Raw genomic sequence first — 18,646 nt, 5'->3', positions numbered from 1 at the left:
GTACTACTTTCGGTTCAGATAAAAATATATAAAAAATATAAGGTTATAAAGATTATTATTTCTATTACATGAAAAAAAATTTAATCCGATTCAGTTGGCGGTTTGAGAGATAATGGAATTCAAAAACTTAAAAAAAGAGGACACCTATAAGGGGAGGTACCATTTCCAGTCAACTTAAAAATTTAAGTCGTGTCGATAAGAATTTCAGTAACCGATACTCAGTTTCAGTTCGATAGGACTAACGGTGTTCAAAAAATTCCCAAAATACACAGACACACACACACATTTTTTCTAGATCATGAAAACGTGATCAGTAATCGATTCTGAGTTCGAATCAGTCAAAATCTCGAGTTCGAATTTTCGCATGATCACAAAACTTCATCTATTGTTACTACGTACATAGATAGAGTAAAAATAAAATAAAAAATAACGTCATAACAGGTATCCTCAAACAGTCGTTATTTATAAGTTGAAAAGGCTACAGATTGAGTGTCACTGATACGATTCCTTTAGTGTGAAATATAATACATATTACGATAGATAGCGTTGTAATGTTATCAGAGAGAAGGAGTGGCGCAGATTATAACATTTCTCTGGGCGCAGCATCAAAACGACCGTTCCAATGGCGAAAAGTTTCTGATCGTGCATGGTTGTGTGCAATTGTGCAGTCATGGAGCGTCCCTTTAGTTCTGACTCGACTCTTGGAAACCATCTGTCCAGAACACTAGGTTGAGTCAAATTTATGTTTATTTCATTCTTATATGACTGCAAAACATAAAAGCTATAAAATATTATCAGTATTACTGCAGCGGAATTTCTGTAATGTGTATACATACACACATACATATTCGGATGTAATACGAATATCATTGTGATTTTTATGGGTTTATATTGTGGTTTAGTTGCAATATGTATTTATATACCCGCGTTGGTTAAATATATAAATATATATTGTAAGGTAAAAGAATAATACCGGCTAGGCTAATATAGCCATGTTTTCTTTGACATATCAATGACCTTACTGGATCATTGATATGTCATTTTATATTTTACTTCAGTCTAACATATAAACAAATTTTTAATTTTATGTATACAGGTTACCTATCAGTATTGGCTGGCCATACTTCTTTGTGAAAAAACGGGACATTTGGATGTCAAAAATGGCACAGAGGCTAAAAACTGCAATAATGCGTTTTTAGCCTCTGCAATAATTGCAATAATGCAAAAAATTATTGCATTATTGCAATTATTTTCGTTGGATTTAAATTTTAAACTTTCTCAATTTTTTTTTGACATTAGTTAATAAGATTTCACTCTTTCTGGACTCTAAGTTATTTATAAGATTTTCAATGTTTAGGAATACTTCTGTAGCTGAAATATTATCTTATTCAATTTAACTAATAAATGTGTATATTTTTGGAACATTGACTCTAATTCCTTGCAAATTATAGTCATATTTTTAAACAGGAATCTTCAAACAAGTTTTAAAATATAACGAGGCATTTTTCTTGGGAAAGCAAACAAGAACAAAGACCTTAGACATGCATACATACATTGTACTTGAAATTCTGTCAATTGATATACTCAAATATATATTTACATTTCTGTACCGTTCAAAACGGGACGTATGTATGCAAGTTCAATCTAAAATATGTATATACATACATATTTACATGTGCACATACATATGTAACTTGAAAATTCTTGGCTGACTTCGTCAGCCATTAAAATAGAACGATAAAATAATGCAATCAATATTGACTTTTCGTATTCAAAATCTTATCAGTTAAAATATTTCAATAATCAATCCATCATAAATAAACTACCATATGTACATACGTGTCTGCTGATTATCATTAATCAAATAAATATACATATGTATAAGATTTTTCTTGTTTTAGGCATTATAAAAATAACCAACACTGTCAACAATTCCATAACCGATTCTGAAACTGTGAATCAGACTGTAGATGTATCGTTTGGATACAAACAGTTGCTTGATCTGTCTTCAAAAGATGGATCTGAGATACTGTTAGCGTTCAGCCAACAGAAGAAAAGATTCGATGGCACATTGACTACGAGCATAAAGCCCGATAATATTGTTCTTTTCATGAAGTGCATATCTAAAGTATGCAACGTGGCTTTTAATGAATCGAAAACAAGCATACTCGCCAAGGTTTGTCAATCTAATTTAGTGTCGACGTTGGAGCAGTATTTTTTAACATTACCATATGCGAAAGCCAACGATAAACAATATAATAAGCTGTTCTGGAATAACTGCGATGACTTTTGGAAGAATGTCTTTACGTTTTACAATTGTGTACTCGCATTGATGCCTAGTTTGTTTCTGGACACTGTACCGAGGTTGATCGACGTTAATAAAATGACTTTAAACGGTCTGGAAGAGAACCAGAAGGTGTTTTGCTCTAAGGAATTACTCCAAATTTTAGCAGATGTAAAGATGCGACTGAATGTGATCAAAGAAGAGCTCGCTGCCAAATTGGTAAATCTTCAATTTTCAAAAGACACATCTAATATTTCATGAATCATTAATGTATTATATATACATATTAATCCTTTAGTGACAGAATTTTACATCATTATAAGAAAACATTTTCATTGTTTTGAAGTAACACAATGAAAATGTTTAAGCGAATCTGTTTACTTAAATGAAAATGCTTACTCAAATGAAACAATGAAAATGTTTAATAAATAACTACAGAGCTCATATTTAGCTTGTTAAGCAGAATATAAGGATGTATATTGCAAATAATCATAATAATTTCATTTAAAGTTTAAGTGTATGTATTATGACAAGATGATAAAAAAATATCTACTTACATCCATATATTGTTCTATTATTAATCAGTATTTTAACTCTCATACAGTATTACTCTGTATGACATTCATTTTATTATAGTAAATATATGTTTTTTCGCAAATCATAAACCTAGAGATTTTTCAAAATAAAAAAACCGAAATCGTTGGCATTGCAAATGAATAAAAACGAAGAGATTGGTTTTGAAAATGAATTTAAAAAAAATTTCAGATATCTCGTAAAGCGGCTGATGAAAAAGTGGAGGTACCTGATGACTTCAGAACAAAAACTATACTTCCCGATGTAAATGAGTTGATTTCGAGAAAAATGGTATTTTTACGTCCAAACATAATCGACGGGGCTTATAATAGTGTTGATCATTACTTAGACGTTCAATTTCGACTGATGAGGGAAGATTACATCTCACCTATGCGGGATTCAATAATGAGTTTCATTAAGGATCCGACACAGAGGAAGTACAACGGCGGAAGGTATCACAACGAGATAATTTTCAACTCTTATTGAATATACATATAATATTATAGGTACTCTGTCAGATGGTGACACACAAATAAGTTGTAATTGATTTACCTCCATCATTTCACTAGAAATATAAGTTTGTTTGTATTTTTTTTAGATTTTACCGTAGTACCAAATTCAAATATTTCGCCGTCTCCAATGATCGTACTGGAATTTTAGTGAGTTTCAACGAAGACAATCATGTCAGGAATCCGAAATCGTTTAATAAACGGTTCATTTTTGGATCACTTTTGTGTTTTACCAAAGACAAATTCAAAACGTGCTTCTTTGGTACAATCGTTGAAAGATCAGAGAGGTTGCTGTCTCAAGGCATGGTGAGATTTTGTGTTATTTCAACGGTTTTTACAGTGAAATATAAACACGTAGTCATCGTTTTTAATTATTCATATTAATTGTTTATCAAAAACGTATCCGGTATCAAGTGTAACCCAACAATTAAATTTCATTTATTAGTGGATTTACTTCAATAAAATTGGTGACTCTAGTTGGCAGTTTGGCACGTGTCGTAATACTATTAATTAAAGAAAGTAATAAAAACGAGTCGAGTCGGGTGATTTTTTACGACACTGACTCCAAAATGCTCCAACTTAATAGCCCTAGTAATAAAATTTAAAATAACCGTGGTTCTTAAATTACAAGCTTTAAAGTTTAAACTTCAGATACTTACATATGTACATAGGTGAATTATAATATAGATTTTATGATGTTTAAATATTTAATGCTGCTTTTTTACCAACGTAAAATGTGCCGCAACAAATGCTCAGTGTTTTGATCAGACCAAACAAACATTTTACTATTTGTATTAATTTTATTTCTTAAAAAAGCGAATTTAAATGAAATTTAAATATCAATCCGACCACCAATAAAATACAAATTAACAACGTTGACCCAATATTCACTTCTCGGGTTTGTGCATATTGAATGTATTCCTGGAATGCACATGCAAATAAGTAATTTAGCATCAATGGAGGCACACCAATTTGTATTGGCTAAAATCAATTCCCGCTAAATTAAGATTAGGTCCTCTAAGAGAACATATTTATGGCCCTTGAGATTTCCAGGAGTTGTTTAGCGGCCGAGTGATCCTAAAGGCTATACACATATACCTGGTATGAGTGTAAAAATACCATTATACCATTTTTATTTGTAATATTAATAATCTAGTAATTATTCATTTAGTAATTTAGCTTTATAAGTTATCTCGAAATATACTGTTTATAATGTTTGACATATATTTAAGTAGCAAAACAATGAAATTTAAATTAAACTAAGGTGCTATTCAAATTATTAGGAATCAGTAATATATGGGAAGATTTGGTAGGGTAATGAAAAAAAATTTTTTTCGTAAAACTAACTTATTAATTAAAAAACTGAAAATCACATTTTGTTGAGTTTAATAATAGCTACAAATTGCAATTAAATTAATACTTGGTTGGCCATCCCCTATTTTTTAATACTGCCTTAACCCTTCGTGGCATCAATTTTATTAAATTTTGCAATAACGCATCCGTTATTTCATTATCCCAAACATTTTTCAATATATTAACCAATTCTAATTTATTAGAAGGCTTTTAATTTTTGATTTTAGAGCCCATTATAGCCCACAGGTTCTCAATTGGGTTTAAATCTGGGCTGTTACCCAGCCATTCCAAGGGCGTAATGCCACTTTCCGCTATAAAATTCTTCACCTAAAATTTTACAAACAAATATAATGATATATTTTTAATTTAATTTCTAAATTAGGATACTTGGCAATAAAAAAAAATATAATTTTTTTTTACAAAATATTAAAAAGTTTTGGAACGGTGACACGGAGCAGAATCGTCTTGGAAAATGCATTCGGATTCCCATGCGTAGTGCATTTCCATTGATGGAAACAAGTGTTGTTCCAAAATATTTTTATACGTTTCTGCGTTCACTGTTCCATCAATAATGGCTAATGAAACGATCCCATGGAAAGAAAAACACCCCCATACCATTTGGCCTGGAGGATGTTTGACCGTCGACTGAATACAGTCGACATTCAAACGTTCACCTAATCTTCGTCTAACGAAGTGGATGCCATCGGACCCGAACAAATTAAATTTACTTTCATCCGAGAAGATGACACGTCTCCAGTCCGATTCCGTCCAATTGATATACTTTTTGGCCCAATTAAATCGTTGCAGATGTGCTTTTTTCGTCAAAAATGGTTTTTTCGCTGGTATCTTCGAGAATAAACCGAATTATCGAAGCCGACGTCGTACAGTTTCGACGCTGATTTCTGTTCCAGTGGCTTCAATAAACTCCGATCTAATTTTCACAGCACTTTTAAATCGGTCTTGTAGACAAAGTCGTTTTAAAAATCGATCCTCAGACGAGTTGGTCTGTCTGGCCTTTCCTGACCCTTGTTTCCTTTCCAGGGACGCTGAACTTCCAAATTTCTTAATAAAATTGAGTACACAGGTATGACTGCATCATATTTTTCCCGCGATATAACGAGAACTAAACTTTTCTGCTACCAAAGTTAAAATAAGTGATTTTTTAGATTTCGTCAATTGTTTCGCGTTCGGCATGTTGTTTGCGAAATCACTTCAAACGACGCTAAAGCTTCAGAAATCCACGGTCAACTGAGACAAAAATGAAATAAAGGGGTCCCATTTCATCGTAAAAGTTTGTTTGCATAAGTGTTCCAGACGCATAACCGGTTTTATACCTGCTTTTGCACCGTTTCAGTGACTGGAAACCTTTCATTGACCGGTACTGTAATATATTCGATAATTTCTTACATAAAATCCTTTTAATTATATCATTTTTAATATAATGCATAGCAGATTTTTTGAAAATAATACAAACCAAAATCTTAACTTTTTTACTGGTGTGATTTCGGTTTGGTCAAATTATTACTGTTCAGTGAATCATTTGGTTTGGTTCAAAACTGGTTTGTATATCTGCTTTATTTTCCGAGTAAATATGTTTTTCACATAATATAAATGTGGTAGAGATTCCTGACAGATGACGCTGTTCAGAACCACGGTTGGGATGTGGCGGTTGAGGTGAAGATCAAACACGTGCGTTTTCAGTCATGCTATTTATTAAAATGATACGTGCGGTTGTTTAGCGACCAACCGCGCGGAGCACAGGTGCGACTAACCCTTTTCATCCCCTTCTCACAATCAGTCGTAACATACTCAGCCATAGCCCATACATCAACCTTTCGTTCAATTCCAACCCTACATAAATATTGATATTTTATAAAGTTACCCCAATTTAGCTTTTTGAAATGATTACAAAAATTTGGAAAGCAGTCATATTTTTATTTTTAGGTAATTGTAGACTTGGAAAATGTAGAAGTAAATGATGATCTATTCAAAGGAACTTATTTAATGTTTGAAAGCGACGTATTCTTCCTACAATATGGGCCCGTATTGAAAGTTCTCCAAACTATAGGCGATAAATTACCAATGAAGAATTACATTATCGATATGCAGGTAATTTAAAATCCTTGAAATTTTCTTTTAATTTGGACTACATGTATGAACATCTTCACACAATTATTTGCTTTACAGGTATCGGAGACAGTACCGAGTTATGTTGGTCGTGAATATGTTATTTCCGCCAAGGATACGAGATTTACAATTGATATAAAAAATGCAACGGGTTGGCCTTCAGCTGAAGTGCTCGATCTGGATGAATATCAGTACAAGGCATATAAGATGGCTTTGTCTAGAGAGTTTGTCACGATTCAAGGTCCGCCAGGAACTGGAAAAACTTTCATTGGACTCAAAATAGTCAACACCCTTTTGAATAACATATCAAAGCACGACAAACCGTTGTTGGTGCTTTGCTTTACCAATCACGCGCTTGATCAATTTCTCTCTGGCATATTACCGACGACCAACAAAATAGTGAGGATTGGTGGTCAATCTAAAAACGAAGAATTCGCCAAAAAGTATAACTTGCACTCGTTGCGTAAATCACACGCCATTAAAAACCCTTATTCGAGTGATTTGTTTAATATTATCGAAAAGATGAAAATGCTGCAGAGTGCAATCTTGCACATCGAAGCAGAAGACGGCATCATCGACATGGAACTGCTTAGTGAGCATTTGCCACAATACAATATAAACACTTATTTGAGCTCTTTGCAAAACATTTCCTCGAAGTCAGGTCTCGTCAGCTGGCTTTTGATGATGGATAAGCCACAAGAAATATTCAAATATCGTACGGAAAATGTATTCAAGTGCTATCAAGATATTATCTCAGTTCCAAAGAACGCAAAAGAAGATTTAGATTTTGACGACATAAGGTACATGATGGACGAAGATGTCGATGTTGAAATTTCTGAATATCCAATAACATATGAAAAGTTCTCGTTGCATTCGTTGGCTAAGAAAATCGAAAAAATTGATTCAGATTTGAACAAAGGTGATGTGAAGGTTGAAACGGAAGTCAAGAAGCAACTGAAAAGCAAAAGATTGTATTATTTATGTCAACTGTTTCATTTGAAGGTAATTAATTTGTAACTTTGTCTCACACCAATTGGATATGTACACAGAAAAGTTTTAGGTTATGATATTCGAAATGGCTTAACATACACTTGTCCAATTTAACTGCAAACATATCTATTTATCTTGGACAATCTATTAGTTAATAAGTTTTATATTTTATTTATTGGATAGAGTTACGATAGAAAATTACTGAATAGAAGTAGCGAACAAACAGATGAAGTCAAAATAAGGGAAAAGATATTTTAGTACGTGGGACAGATGTGTTGACCGTGTCCCGGTCTAAGAAAACACCGTTTGTGTTTGTAATGGTGCTTACGGACTAAACCAACGACGATTTTGGGCCAACTTTTTAACCAGCAGGATAAAACCAGTAGCGTACAAAATATTGAAATAAAAATTAAATTAAAAAATTGAAATTAAATATCAAAATTAAGCTAAAGAGCGAGATTGAGCTAAAATTAGATCATCGTTGATGTTTTGAATTACGACGATACGCATTTAAAACCAGAGAAATATCATAATTTCATCTTGTTATTATTTCTTAAAAGTCGTCACGATATGTTGTATTTCGACCGTCGATGATCGATAAAAAAAAACAATTCATAAAAAAACGCGGTGTCGGATGTCGGTGATTTGTCAAAGGGGTTTTTTTCTTTCGTCGAAATAAAATTAATAATCACACATTATCCGATAAATTTTACCTCTGAAATGATTTAATTACTTGATTTATTTCGACGAGAGAAACAATTGAAGAATAAAAAAATCCGTTTGATGTGACGGACAACACCCCGGGTTAGCAAAAATCGTTGGATCACCCATACTAATACATGATATATTCTCAGTAACTGTGCTTTACGGGGATGTAAAAATAATAATTCTTTGATTTTTTTTCGATCTTAGTGCGTATCTTCGTAAGTCAAAACAACTTAAGTCGAGGATTCCCTGTATGTGATTGTTGATGATCTAATTTTAGGTCAATCTCGAAAATTTATTTAAATTGTGCATGTTCTGTTTAAACTTTCAATATTTTATTTTAATTTTAATAAAATGATTATAATTTTATTTTGATACTTGAATTTAATTTTAATATATAATTAAATTCAATTTAATTTTAATTGAATTTAATTTTAATATATAATTAAATTCAATTTAATTTTAATTGAATTTAATTTTAATATATAATTTAATATATATAATAGTTTTAATTTTTATATTTAATTTCAATTTTTAAATTTAATTTTTATTTCGATATTTTGTACGCTACTGGTTTTAAAAGTTGGCCTGTGGGCCGTTCGTTGGCTTGGTGCGTACGCACCATAAGAGGATCGTTTATTTTTGTTCAATTGTTACAATGGTTATTGTATGTACGAAGAGGTTGAGCTTCGGACAAGTGATCTGGTTGAACTCCAGAGGTTCACTCTGGCGTCTGGAGCTGCTGCGTCGCTTTATATACGTTCTGGGTTGGAGCGTGCCGCGCGCAAATGCTTTGTCTTCGTTTCCAGGACTCGTGTTGACCTATTTTCGAGGCGCGTGCTCGATACACGTTTGGTTTATAGCTCTGGGGTCAGCGTGCCAGGATATCGTTCGTTTGAGAATGCGGGCGTATGCCACGCGTTAATGAATGCCACGTGTTTACGACTTTTCAGGACATGTGTCGCGGTTGCCTGTTGACATCACTGTTGGGTTTCGTTCGTTTACGATCGAGCGATGAACTCTTTCGTCTGGAATGGTCGAAGGGGTTATGCATGTTTGTACAGGATCGATGGTAGGATCACTAGTTTTGATTCGTAATAGCACAAGTTGTGCTAGATTCCTACAATATCAAAAACTGAATGAAGTTAAGTTGGAGTGCATTTAAGTGATTGAATATTCAATTTATGTAAAAAAATGTCAGTTTGTGTGAAGCAGATTAAATTATTTGAGATTGTGCATTGAATGAAGTTCAGCAAATAAAAAGATTTAATATAAATTTGAATTATCTGATAAATCGCGAGTGATGCATAACAAATCTAATATGATAACTATGTTTTTCTGCTGCATACGAATATTTATTAATATTGATAAGATTGTTTTTAATTTTAGAATCAACTTTCAAATGTCAAAAAAGAAAAGGTCGATTTCTCTCACCAACTCTCAACCAATTTAAATCTAAATCAACGCTGGAAATTGTACAGGTATTGGTGCGCAGAGTTGAAAACCATATTTTTCAACTTAACAACAAAACTTAAGGTATCAACGTTCAATATTGTCTTTAATCTAAAATAATAGTACGTACTTAATATTATTATTTTTTAGGAAAAATATGATACGCTTTATAAACTGTATGAAGATTTCAATATGATGAGCGACATTCAAATACTAAAAACGGCACATGTAGTTGGATTAACGACTACTGCTGCTGCTCGCTTAAGACCTCTACTGTGCTCGCTGTCCCCGTCAATAGGTTATACATTTACCTATATATATTAGAGAATATAGCAACACATTGTTAATTCAAATCGTATACCTAATATATATGTAAGGCAGGGAAGGTATGTTGACCGTATCCCGGCCTAACGAAACACATGTTGTGTAGTTTGGAAGAGGATCGTTTTTGTTCAATTGTTACAATGGTTATTGTATGTACGAAGAGGTTGAGCTCCGGAGAAGTGAGCTGGTTGAACTCCAGAGGTTCACTCTGGTGTTAGGAGCTGGTGTGTCGCTTTATATACGTTCTGGCTTGAAGCGTGCCGTGTGCAGATGCTTTATCTTCGTTTCCAGAACACGTGTTGACCTGTTTTCGAGGCACTTGTCTTCGGTACACGTGTGGTTTATAGCTATGGGGTCAGCGCCAGGACGTCGTTCGTTTGCGAATGGGGTCGTGTGCCACGTGTAAACGACTTTTCAGGACATGTGTCGCGGTTGCCTGATGACATCACTGTTGGGTTTCGTTAGTTTTACGATCAAGCGATGAACTCTTTCTTCTGGAATGGTCGAAGGGGACGTTGCCCTTGAGTCATGCATGTTTGTATAGGATCGATGATGAGATCACTGGTTTTGATTCGTAATAGCACAAGTCGTGCTATATTCCTACATATCTATATACATATAATATTAATATTGATACGATAATAATTATTGAATAATTTAATCTTGGATGACGCTGGGTGTATGTTTAAATTATTCCTGGGATTGGTGAACTTCCCAAATATTGGGCGAATATGCTTGCGAGCGTTGCCAGCACTCATGTTCCACCATGTACCCTTTGCATACATAATATTTCGGACTTGAAATTTAATGTTGAATGTATTTCAGTCGTAGTTGAAGAAGCGGCAGAAGTCCTCGAATCACATATCATAGTCAATTTGAACGAAAACTGCAAACATGTTATCATGCTTGGTGAGATATTTTTATTGATCTTTCATCATATCGAGTTCTTTGCTTATTCAGTACTTGTTTTCAAGGGGATCACCAGCAACTGAGACCCACGACAGCTTCGTATCGACTGGGACGTAAATTCAATCTAGAGATATCTCTCTTCGAACGTACATTCAAAAACGGAAAAAATTTCTGCCAGTTGGGAGTACAACACAGGATGCGGCCTGAAATTGCAAATTTAATAACGCCTTCAATCTATCCTGTTTTGGAGAATCATCCTTCTGTCTTGGACTATCCCAGCGTTAAGGGAGTGGCTAAGAATTTATTCTTCATCAGTCATAATATTCCCGAAGAGAAGGTATGTAACGGCCTAAACTTGCAGCTTTAGTAACTTTCAATGTTAATATATTGATAATAATCTTCAGGATGATGATCTATCAAGTCACTCGAACAAGCACGAGGCACATTTCATTATTAGTTTAGCAAAGTATCTAATTCAGCAAGGATACGAAGCCAGTGACATAACCATTCTAAGCACTTATTCGGGACAGATGTTTTATATTCGAGATGTAATATTGTTTAGCTATGATATCTATAATATATTATCTTTCTAGATAAATACATGTACATATGTATGTAATCTTAAATGGAATATTTTATGTTTTATCTAGCTGAAAAAATCTATAGATTTGTTGAAAGATGTCAGGATATACATATTGGATAATTATCAAGGCGAGGAAAATAAAATAATACTGCTATCTCTAGTAAGAAGCAATTCAGAGAATAATGTTGGTTTTCTTAATATTGCTAATCGAGTATGTGTCGCTTTGTCGAGAGCCAAAGAAGGTTTTAAAATTATTTTTAGCAAGATGTGCTGAAAATTACATATATATTTTCACATTATTATGTTTTATATTCATGTATTTTCAGGATTTTTCTTGATGGGAAATATAAATAATCTCATTAATGCAAGTGGGCTATGGAAGAAAATTTATAACACTTTAATAGAGCAAAGTTCTATAGGGCCATCCATTCCATTACAGTGCCAAAATCATAATGTTATAACAGAGGTAAATTTCTTTAAAATTTTTCTCGACTATTATACTTTGTTGTGTAAAATGTTTTATTTTGTGAAAATTGCAGGTTGCATCACACACGGACTTCTACAAAGTTGTCGAAGGAGGTTGTCAAAATCAATGTAATGTGCTATTAAAATGTGGACACATTTGTCTGAGATTATGTCACATAGATGTGACTAAACATGATGAATATAAATGCAGAGAAAAATGTCAAAGGCAAACATCATTGCTATATATTTAAAAAATCTATCTGTTGGTGTCTATGAATATTGTAATTACATTTTTATATTTGCAGGGAGTGTTTTCTGGGTCATAAATGTAATCTCTTATGCTGTGAACCATGTGAATGTGTGGAGTTGGTTGAGAAGCGTTTCAGATGTGGACACATTAATAAGATAATGTGCTGTGTTGAACCGGACGACATTGAATGTTTTGTAGAAATATTACATACACTCCCGCAGTGTTCTCATCAGGTAAATATTGAAAGAAAATGCTGCTGACTTTTGATTTGAATTATCAGCGAGAGAAATGAGTCTTCTGAAGATGCTTAATTGGAGGACAGTCACGTTGAATATTCCCAAATGTGGTCGGTTTTTGCAGACAGCCAATGATGATGCTAACGCTTGAGAGATTTTGAGTTAGAAACTACTAAACACTAAAATTTATATGCACACCAAAATCTCACTTAAAATCTCACTAAATGGACATGTACTTAAAAATCATATAAGTATTCAAATCTATATCCTATTTAAATAACAATGAGTGATATTTCTATAAATTGTCTTCACTTATTGTTTTCCTCTAAAACATTTCATATTTTATAGTAATTTGGTCTAGTATAAGTTTCTTCTACATTTCTATTGAAAATCTCCTAGAATTAATGATTTTTATCTATGTTTATATATATTTACATATACATAATTCGTTTTTTGCTATCTTTGATAAGTCATATATGTACTACCAAATATACTTTACATCGACTGAATATATATGTACATATTCACACACATAAATAGCTAAAACCAAATCAAAAATTAACAAAGCAAGCAAAAATGCGATCTACATATACTAGATTTCATCTCAGACAAACATTTAAACACACTTAAAACCCTATGTGTATTTATTTGACAAATATTGTAGGTTACAGTGTTTTGCTGTGTTTCTCGTACTTACGTGGAATGTCCAGCTCAGTGCATTGATCGTTTGCCATGTGGACACGCTTGTACCAGACTCTGTCACAAAGATAACGATCCTGAGCATTTGGAAGTGCGTATTTTAAATTTAAATTTGATACACAGCAATTCGATCGTAATTTTAAGTTGGTTTTATCTTTATTTTCTAGTATGAATGCAAGGCCGTGTGTGGTCGAAGAAATAAAGGCTGTACAGAGGATCATCGTTGTCAAAAATTGTGCTTTCAAGAATGCGACTCGTGTACCATTTGGGTGTTTATGCCTTTACATGTTAAAAGTGTTTGTATGCTTTAGTTTTGACGCCTTGCATTGTTTCTGTAAAATGTATATGTTCCAGGTGCACAAAACTAGAAAGGACTGTTCGCACAGTATTAAAATTGCCTGCCATAAGGATCCTAATCTCTTGCCGTGTAATAAAGATTGTACAAGAGAAATGTCGTGTGGTCATATTTGTAAAAGAAAATGTGTTGAACCTTGTACTGGTTGCCAAGTAAAGGTATTTCAATCTTGGTCCTATGTAAGTTAAAAATTGTGTTAAAAACAAATACTGTTTTGGTAATTTTTTTATATCAGGTCAAAAAGGAAAGATCCTGCGGTCATAATCATTTCATAGAATGCGGTAGAGACGTTGAAAATGTTGTGTGTTCCGAACGATGCAACCAGAAACTAAAATGTGGACATCTATGTCGCAATAAGTGCTTTGAGCAGTGTGGTGGCAAACCATGCATTGAAAAAATTCCAAATCCTTATAAATCGTTATGTGGACATGATTTTCAAATACGATGCAAAGATTCTGACTTGGGTTAGTTATTTTTTATTTGCTTCATGTCGATTATTTATTAGATTATTATTTTTAACACGTTTAATCATTTAGGGCCAACCGGCAACATATTGACGATGGAGTATTGTACAGAGCCCTGTGGCATGGTTTTGAAAGATTGTGAACACATCTGTCAAGGCACATGCGGCAAATGTAGAGGGCGTTTGCATCCACCGTGTTCGCAACCTTGTGGAAATCGTCTTATTTGTGGACACATGTATGTGTATCTATCAGCATCATATTCATTCTAAAGAACACTCATATAGGACGGGAGGTTACGTTGTGACCGAAACCCGGCCTATGGAAACTCGTTATAGATAACAAAGGAAATTTATTTTCTTCAGTATACAAGTTTATTGTTAGTACAGAAAATTCACGGGGAAGTGGGCTAGTTGCCTGCTTCAGGGGAAAAGTCTGGACTGGACTGCCGCTGCCTCTGCTGTGCGGGTTTATATAAGGAAGTTCCAGGCGTGCCGTGTGCAGAGATGTGTTTGTTCTCAGGGCACGTGTTCTCGGGACACGTGTCTTATCCGTGTGTTGACCTGTTTTCGTCGTCGACGTCGCCAGGACGTCGTTCGTATGAGAATGGGGTCATGTGCCACACGTAAACACTTGCCTCGTGCTAACGCATGCCTCGTGTTAACGCATGTCTCGTGTTAACACATGCCTCGTGTAAACGACTCTCAAGGCGTGTGTTGCAGTCGGCTGATGACATAACTGTTGGGTTTCGTTCGTTTTACGATCGAGCGATGAACTCTTCCTTCTGGGATAATAAAAGGGGACGTTGCCCTCGAGTTCTGCATGTTTGTACAGGATATATGGGATCACTGTTTTTGATTCGAAATAACACAAGTTGTGTTATATTCCTACACTCACCTATTGTGAAATTTGTAATGTTTCAGATGTGATGACCCATGTAGAGAAGATTGTAGCATGTGCCGTAAGCCTTGCATGGTAAAATGCAGTCATTCAAAGTGTCCGCTGACTTGTGGTGTTCCTTGTAAACCATGCAAAGTTAGTAATCCAATGTAATATATTATTACTAAATCATTCTGGTATTTTATACATGCTGTTTTGATTATATTCTAGCACAAATGCGATCGGCGTTGCATTCACAGCAAATGCACTAAAGAATGCAGTGAAATATGCGATAGAATACCGTGCTCTGAATCTTGCCCTATTGATCTGAAATGTGGTCATGGATGTCTCGGTTTGTGTGGTGAATTGTGTCCAGATATTTGCAAAGTATGTAATCCTGAAAACATGCCAGAGATTTTCTTCGGCAATGAAGAAGACGAAGATGCAAGGTTGATGATTATACAATACTTATATACATATAATACTTGTAAAAATTATATTAGCAGCTTAATATGTTTATCGTTTTAGATTCGTGAAACTGATTGATTGTTTGCACATCGTCGAAGTGAATGGTATGGATTTTTGGATCAAGTCTTTGGAAAATGGAGAAATTGCCTATCCTCGGTGTCCGTATTGTAACACACCCGTGATGAACACTCCCAGATATTACAAAGCTATCAAAACAATATTCAATGACGTTCAGAATGCTAAGAAAAAGATTTATGGTGATCCAAAAGAATTAAAATCATTTATTGCAAAACTGAATTTGGAACTCGATAAATTGTCAAGGAAAGAAGTCAACGAATTGTTTAAAAAAGGTTTAATATTTTAATGCTTATAAGACATTATTTTATTGTTGAATTTGTGCACATTATTTTTATCTATACCACTTGTGGTTTCAGTTCCTGAATGGAAAGCAGTTGTTGTTAAAATAGAGAAAGATCCATTGGTAGTCAACATAAATAAGGATATACGTGACAGTAAAAAATGGAAGAAAAAGACTATACAATTGAGCAAACCGGACATTGAAAATTCAATCTTTCAAACCACCATATTGAATCGCTTAGCCGAAACTTTTTTAAAAGAAAAATATCCGATTGAATCAAATCATATCGTGAATCAAGTCAAATTCATTTTGAGGGTATTATTCGACTGTCAAAGAAAAATAACCCAACAGCAAATTAACGATTTCAATTGCGAATTAACACGGACATGGTACCTGATACGATTTGACATAACAGAGAAACAAATAAACTCGCTGAATTGCATCGATTCTGATAGAAATACATTATCGAATATAGAGACACTATTATTTTCAAACAAATCTTTCAACGCGGCTATCGAAGAGACTGTGAGAGCTTCATTCAGGTTGTTTACATTTAAGGTCAACATTACGGACGCTGAAAGATTTATGATAGTGAAAGCGGTTGGTTTGAAGCAGGGTCATTGGTTCAAGTGCCCAAATGGTCATCCGTACTGTATCGGGGAGTGTGGGGGAGCTATGCAGAAAAGCATATGTCCGGAGTGCGGTTGTGCGATCGGTGGTACAAGTCACACCTTGCTCTCCGATAACATTTTGGCACCCGAGATGGACAACGCTTCACACGCTGCTTATTCCGACTTTGCAAACGAACAGATGTTGCTTAATCGTAGATACAATGTTTAATATTTTTACAAGCTTTTTATAATCTAATTTGTAAGTGAATTTTATTTTGAATATAATCATATGATTATACTTTTTACTGTATATATAACGATATTTCAAAAATTTTCAAACATTCTTCTATACTCCTGTATGCTGATGATACAAAAATTTATAAACCTATATACATACACTATAGATGATTGTCATAAGCTACATACAGGAAGATCTGGATAGATTTTCTATATATTGTTTGAATAATGACCTTTTTCTTAATCTAGATAAATGCTCTATTTTAAATTTCACTAGAAATAATTCTATTATCACTTATAACTACCAATTAAACCATTCAATTCTAAACACATCATCTTCTATTAAGGATCTTGGTGTAATACTTAATAACAAACTCAACTTCTTTGAACATATTTCCTTCATGACCAACAAAGCATTTAAATCTCTTGGATTCCTACTCCGCTCAACAAAACCCTTTAATGATCCTTATGTACATAAATTACTTTATTTTTCGTTTGTAAGGTCTCACCTTGAATTTGCCTCAAATATCTGGTCACCTTTTTATTTATCCCATATTAATTGTATTGAGAAAGTCCAACTTAAATTTATTAAATCCTTACGCTATCTTTTTACTGCATACACACATACTGTTCCCGATATTTTAAAAATCCTAACTTTCGACAATCTTTCTGTCAGGCGACGACTCACTGATGCTACATTCTTTTTTAAGCTCATAAATGGTTTCATTGATTGTTCTAATTTACTGAGTAAGGTTGATTTCAGGATCCCAGTTAGACATTCTAGACACGTTGCACTCTTCTCACTTAATTCCTTCAATACCAATTCCCAAAAATATTCTTATCTGCAGCGTGTATATCGTATGTTTAACGGGGAGCTGAATGAGGTTGGTCTGTTCGGTATTTCCTTACATCAATTCAGAATTACTACTAGGAGAATCTTGACCGACTGATCCATTTACTATATTATTATTTATTAATTCGAACCAAGCTAGAATAATTGCTTCGCATTTGTTTTTTGATGATTAACATTGTTGTAATTGATAACTGCGATTCTATATTTTATTTTTATTTTTTACTACTTTATTATCTTTGTTACATTTTTATTATTTCTTATTATTTTTAATGTATTGTCATTTTTATTTTCTGCTTTTTGTAATTATCTTACTTTATTGTTATTTTTATTTCTTGCTTCTTAATGTTTAAATTTTTCTTTTTTCTTTCACCTATTTGTGAAAATTCTATAATGGTTTTTTTTTTATATTATAATTATTATGTTTTGTTAACAATTTTGTAAATTTGAAAAAAAGAAACTAGATTTTCCTATTAAATATATAAATAAATATGAAATAACAATTGTCTTATTGATTACTTATATGTATATTTATAACAGATTCTAACTTTGATTTAATTAATTATTGTTTATATTTTATTGTAAAATATAGAAATCATTATTATTTTCCAAATTCACTCCCGTAATTGAGATCGACCAAATTTTGCTTCGAAATCACCCGAGTTTATTATCATTTGCCAATAGCCCTTAAATATACTATGTACTTCAACTTTGGCTATTTCACACTATGGTAGTGTGAAAAAGCACATTCATATTTCAATTAAAATAAAGTTTGTGTTTGCATCCTTAAAGATCTGTCTTGAGATAAGCTTTTGCAAACAAAAAAAAATGGGCCGCCGTACGATGAACGATTATCGGTCATAGCAGGTATAAAAAAATGCACCACTGAGAAATCAACAAGAAAAAACAAAAATAATCGAATTCCAATGTAATATATTTTAATCAGTCTGGTTACTTCCAGACACCCC

At 33.4% G+C, this 18,646-nt stretch overlaps 1 protein-coding gene across 1 annotated transcript; it reads left to right on the top strand.

The window, feature by feature from the left end:
* Positions 1-516: 516 nt before the first annotated feature.
* Positions 517-17,598, top strand: LOC143919828 (NFX1-type zinc finger-containing protein 1-like). Its single transcript, XM_077442371.1, has 24 exons — positions 517-728; positions 1,902-2,503; positions 3,050-3,309; positions 3,456-3,672; positions 6,664-6,828; positions 6,907-7,848; positions 9,931-10,077; positions 10,144-10,291; positions 11,143-11,226; positions 11,292-11,563; positions 11,631-11,774; positions 11,877-12,051; positions 12,136-12,275; positions 12,349-12,500; positions 12,580-12,757; positions 13,425-13,550; positions 13,627-13,728; positions 13,814-13,972; positions 14,050-14,278; positions 14,351-14,513; positions 15,199-15,310; positions 15,386-15,603; positions 15,683-15,972; positions 16,057-17,598. The coding sequence occupies exons 1-24, from the start codon at positions 647-649 to the stop codon at positions 16,818-16,820; spliced, it is 5,871 nt and encodes a 1,956-aa protein (XP_077298497.1). The 5' UTR covers positions 517-646; the 3' UTR covers positions 16,821-17,598.
* Positions 17,599-18,646: the final 1,048 nt, after the last annotated feature.

The sequence above is a fragment of the Arctopsyche grandis genome, chromosome 12, assembly GCF_051622035.1.
Source record: "Arctopsyche grandis isolate Sample6627 chromosome 12, ASM5162203v2, whole genome shotgun sequence".
Classification (NCBI taxonomy): domain Eukaryota; kingdom Metazoa; phylum Arthropoda; class Insecta; order Trichoptera; family Hydropsychidae; genus Arctopsyche; species Arctopsyche grandis.
This window is presented reverse-complemented; position numbering and strand designations above follow the sequence as displayed.

Excerpts from the sequence above, each read along its gene's own strand:
- LOC143919828 (XM_077442371.1), top strand. The coding sequence starts at position 647 with ATGGTTGTGTGCAATTGTGCAGTCATGGAGCGTCCCTTTAGTTCTGAC. Across the intron at positions 10,078-10,143 it reads ACTTAACAACAAAACTTAAG|GAAAAATATGATACGCTTTA; the intron begins GTATCAACGTTC and ends ATTATTTTTTAG. Across the intron at positions 11,775-11,876 it reads AGATGTTTTATATTCGAGAT|CTGAAAAAATCTATAGATTT; the intron begins GTAATATTGTTT and ends TGTTTTATCTAG.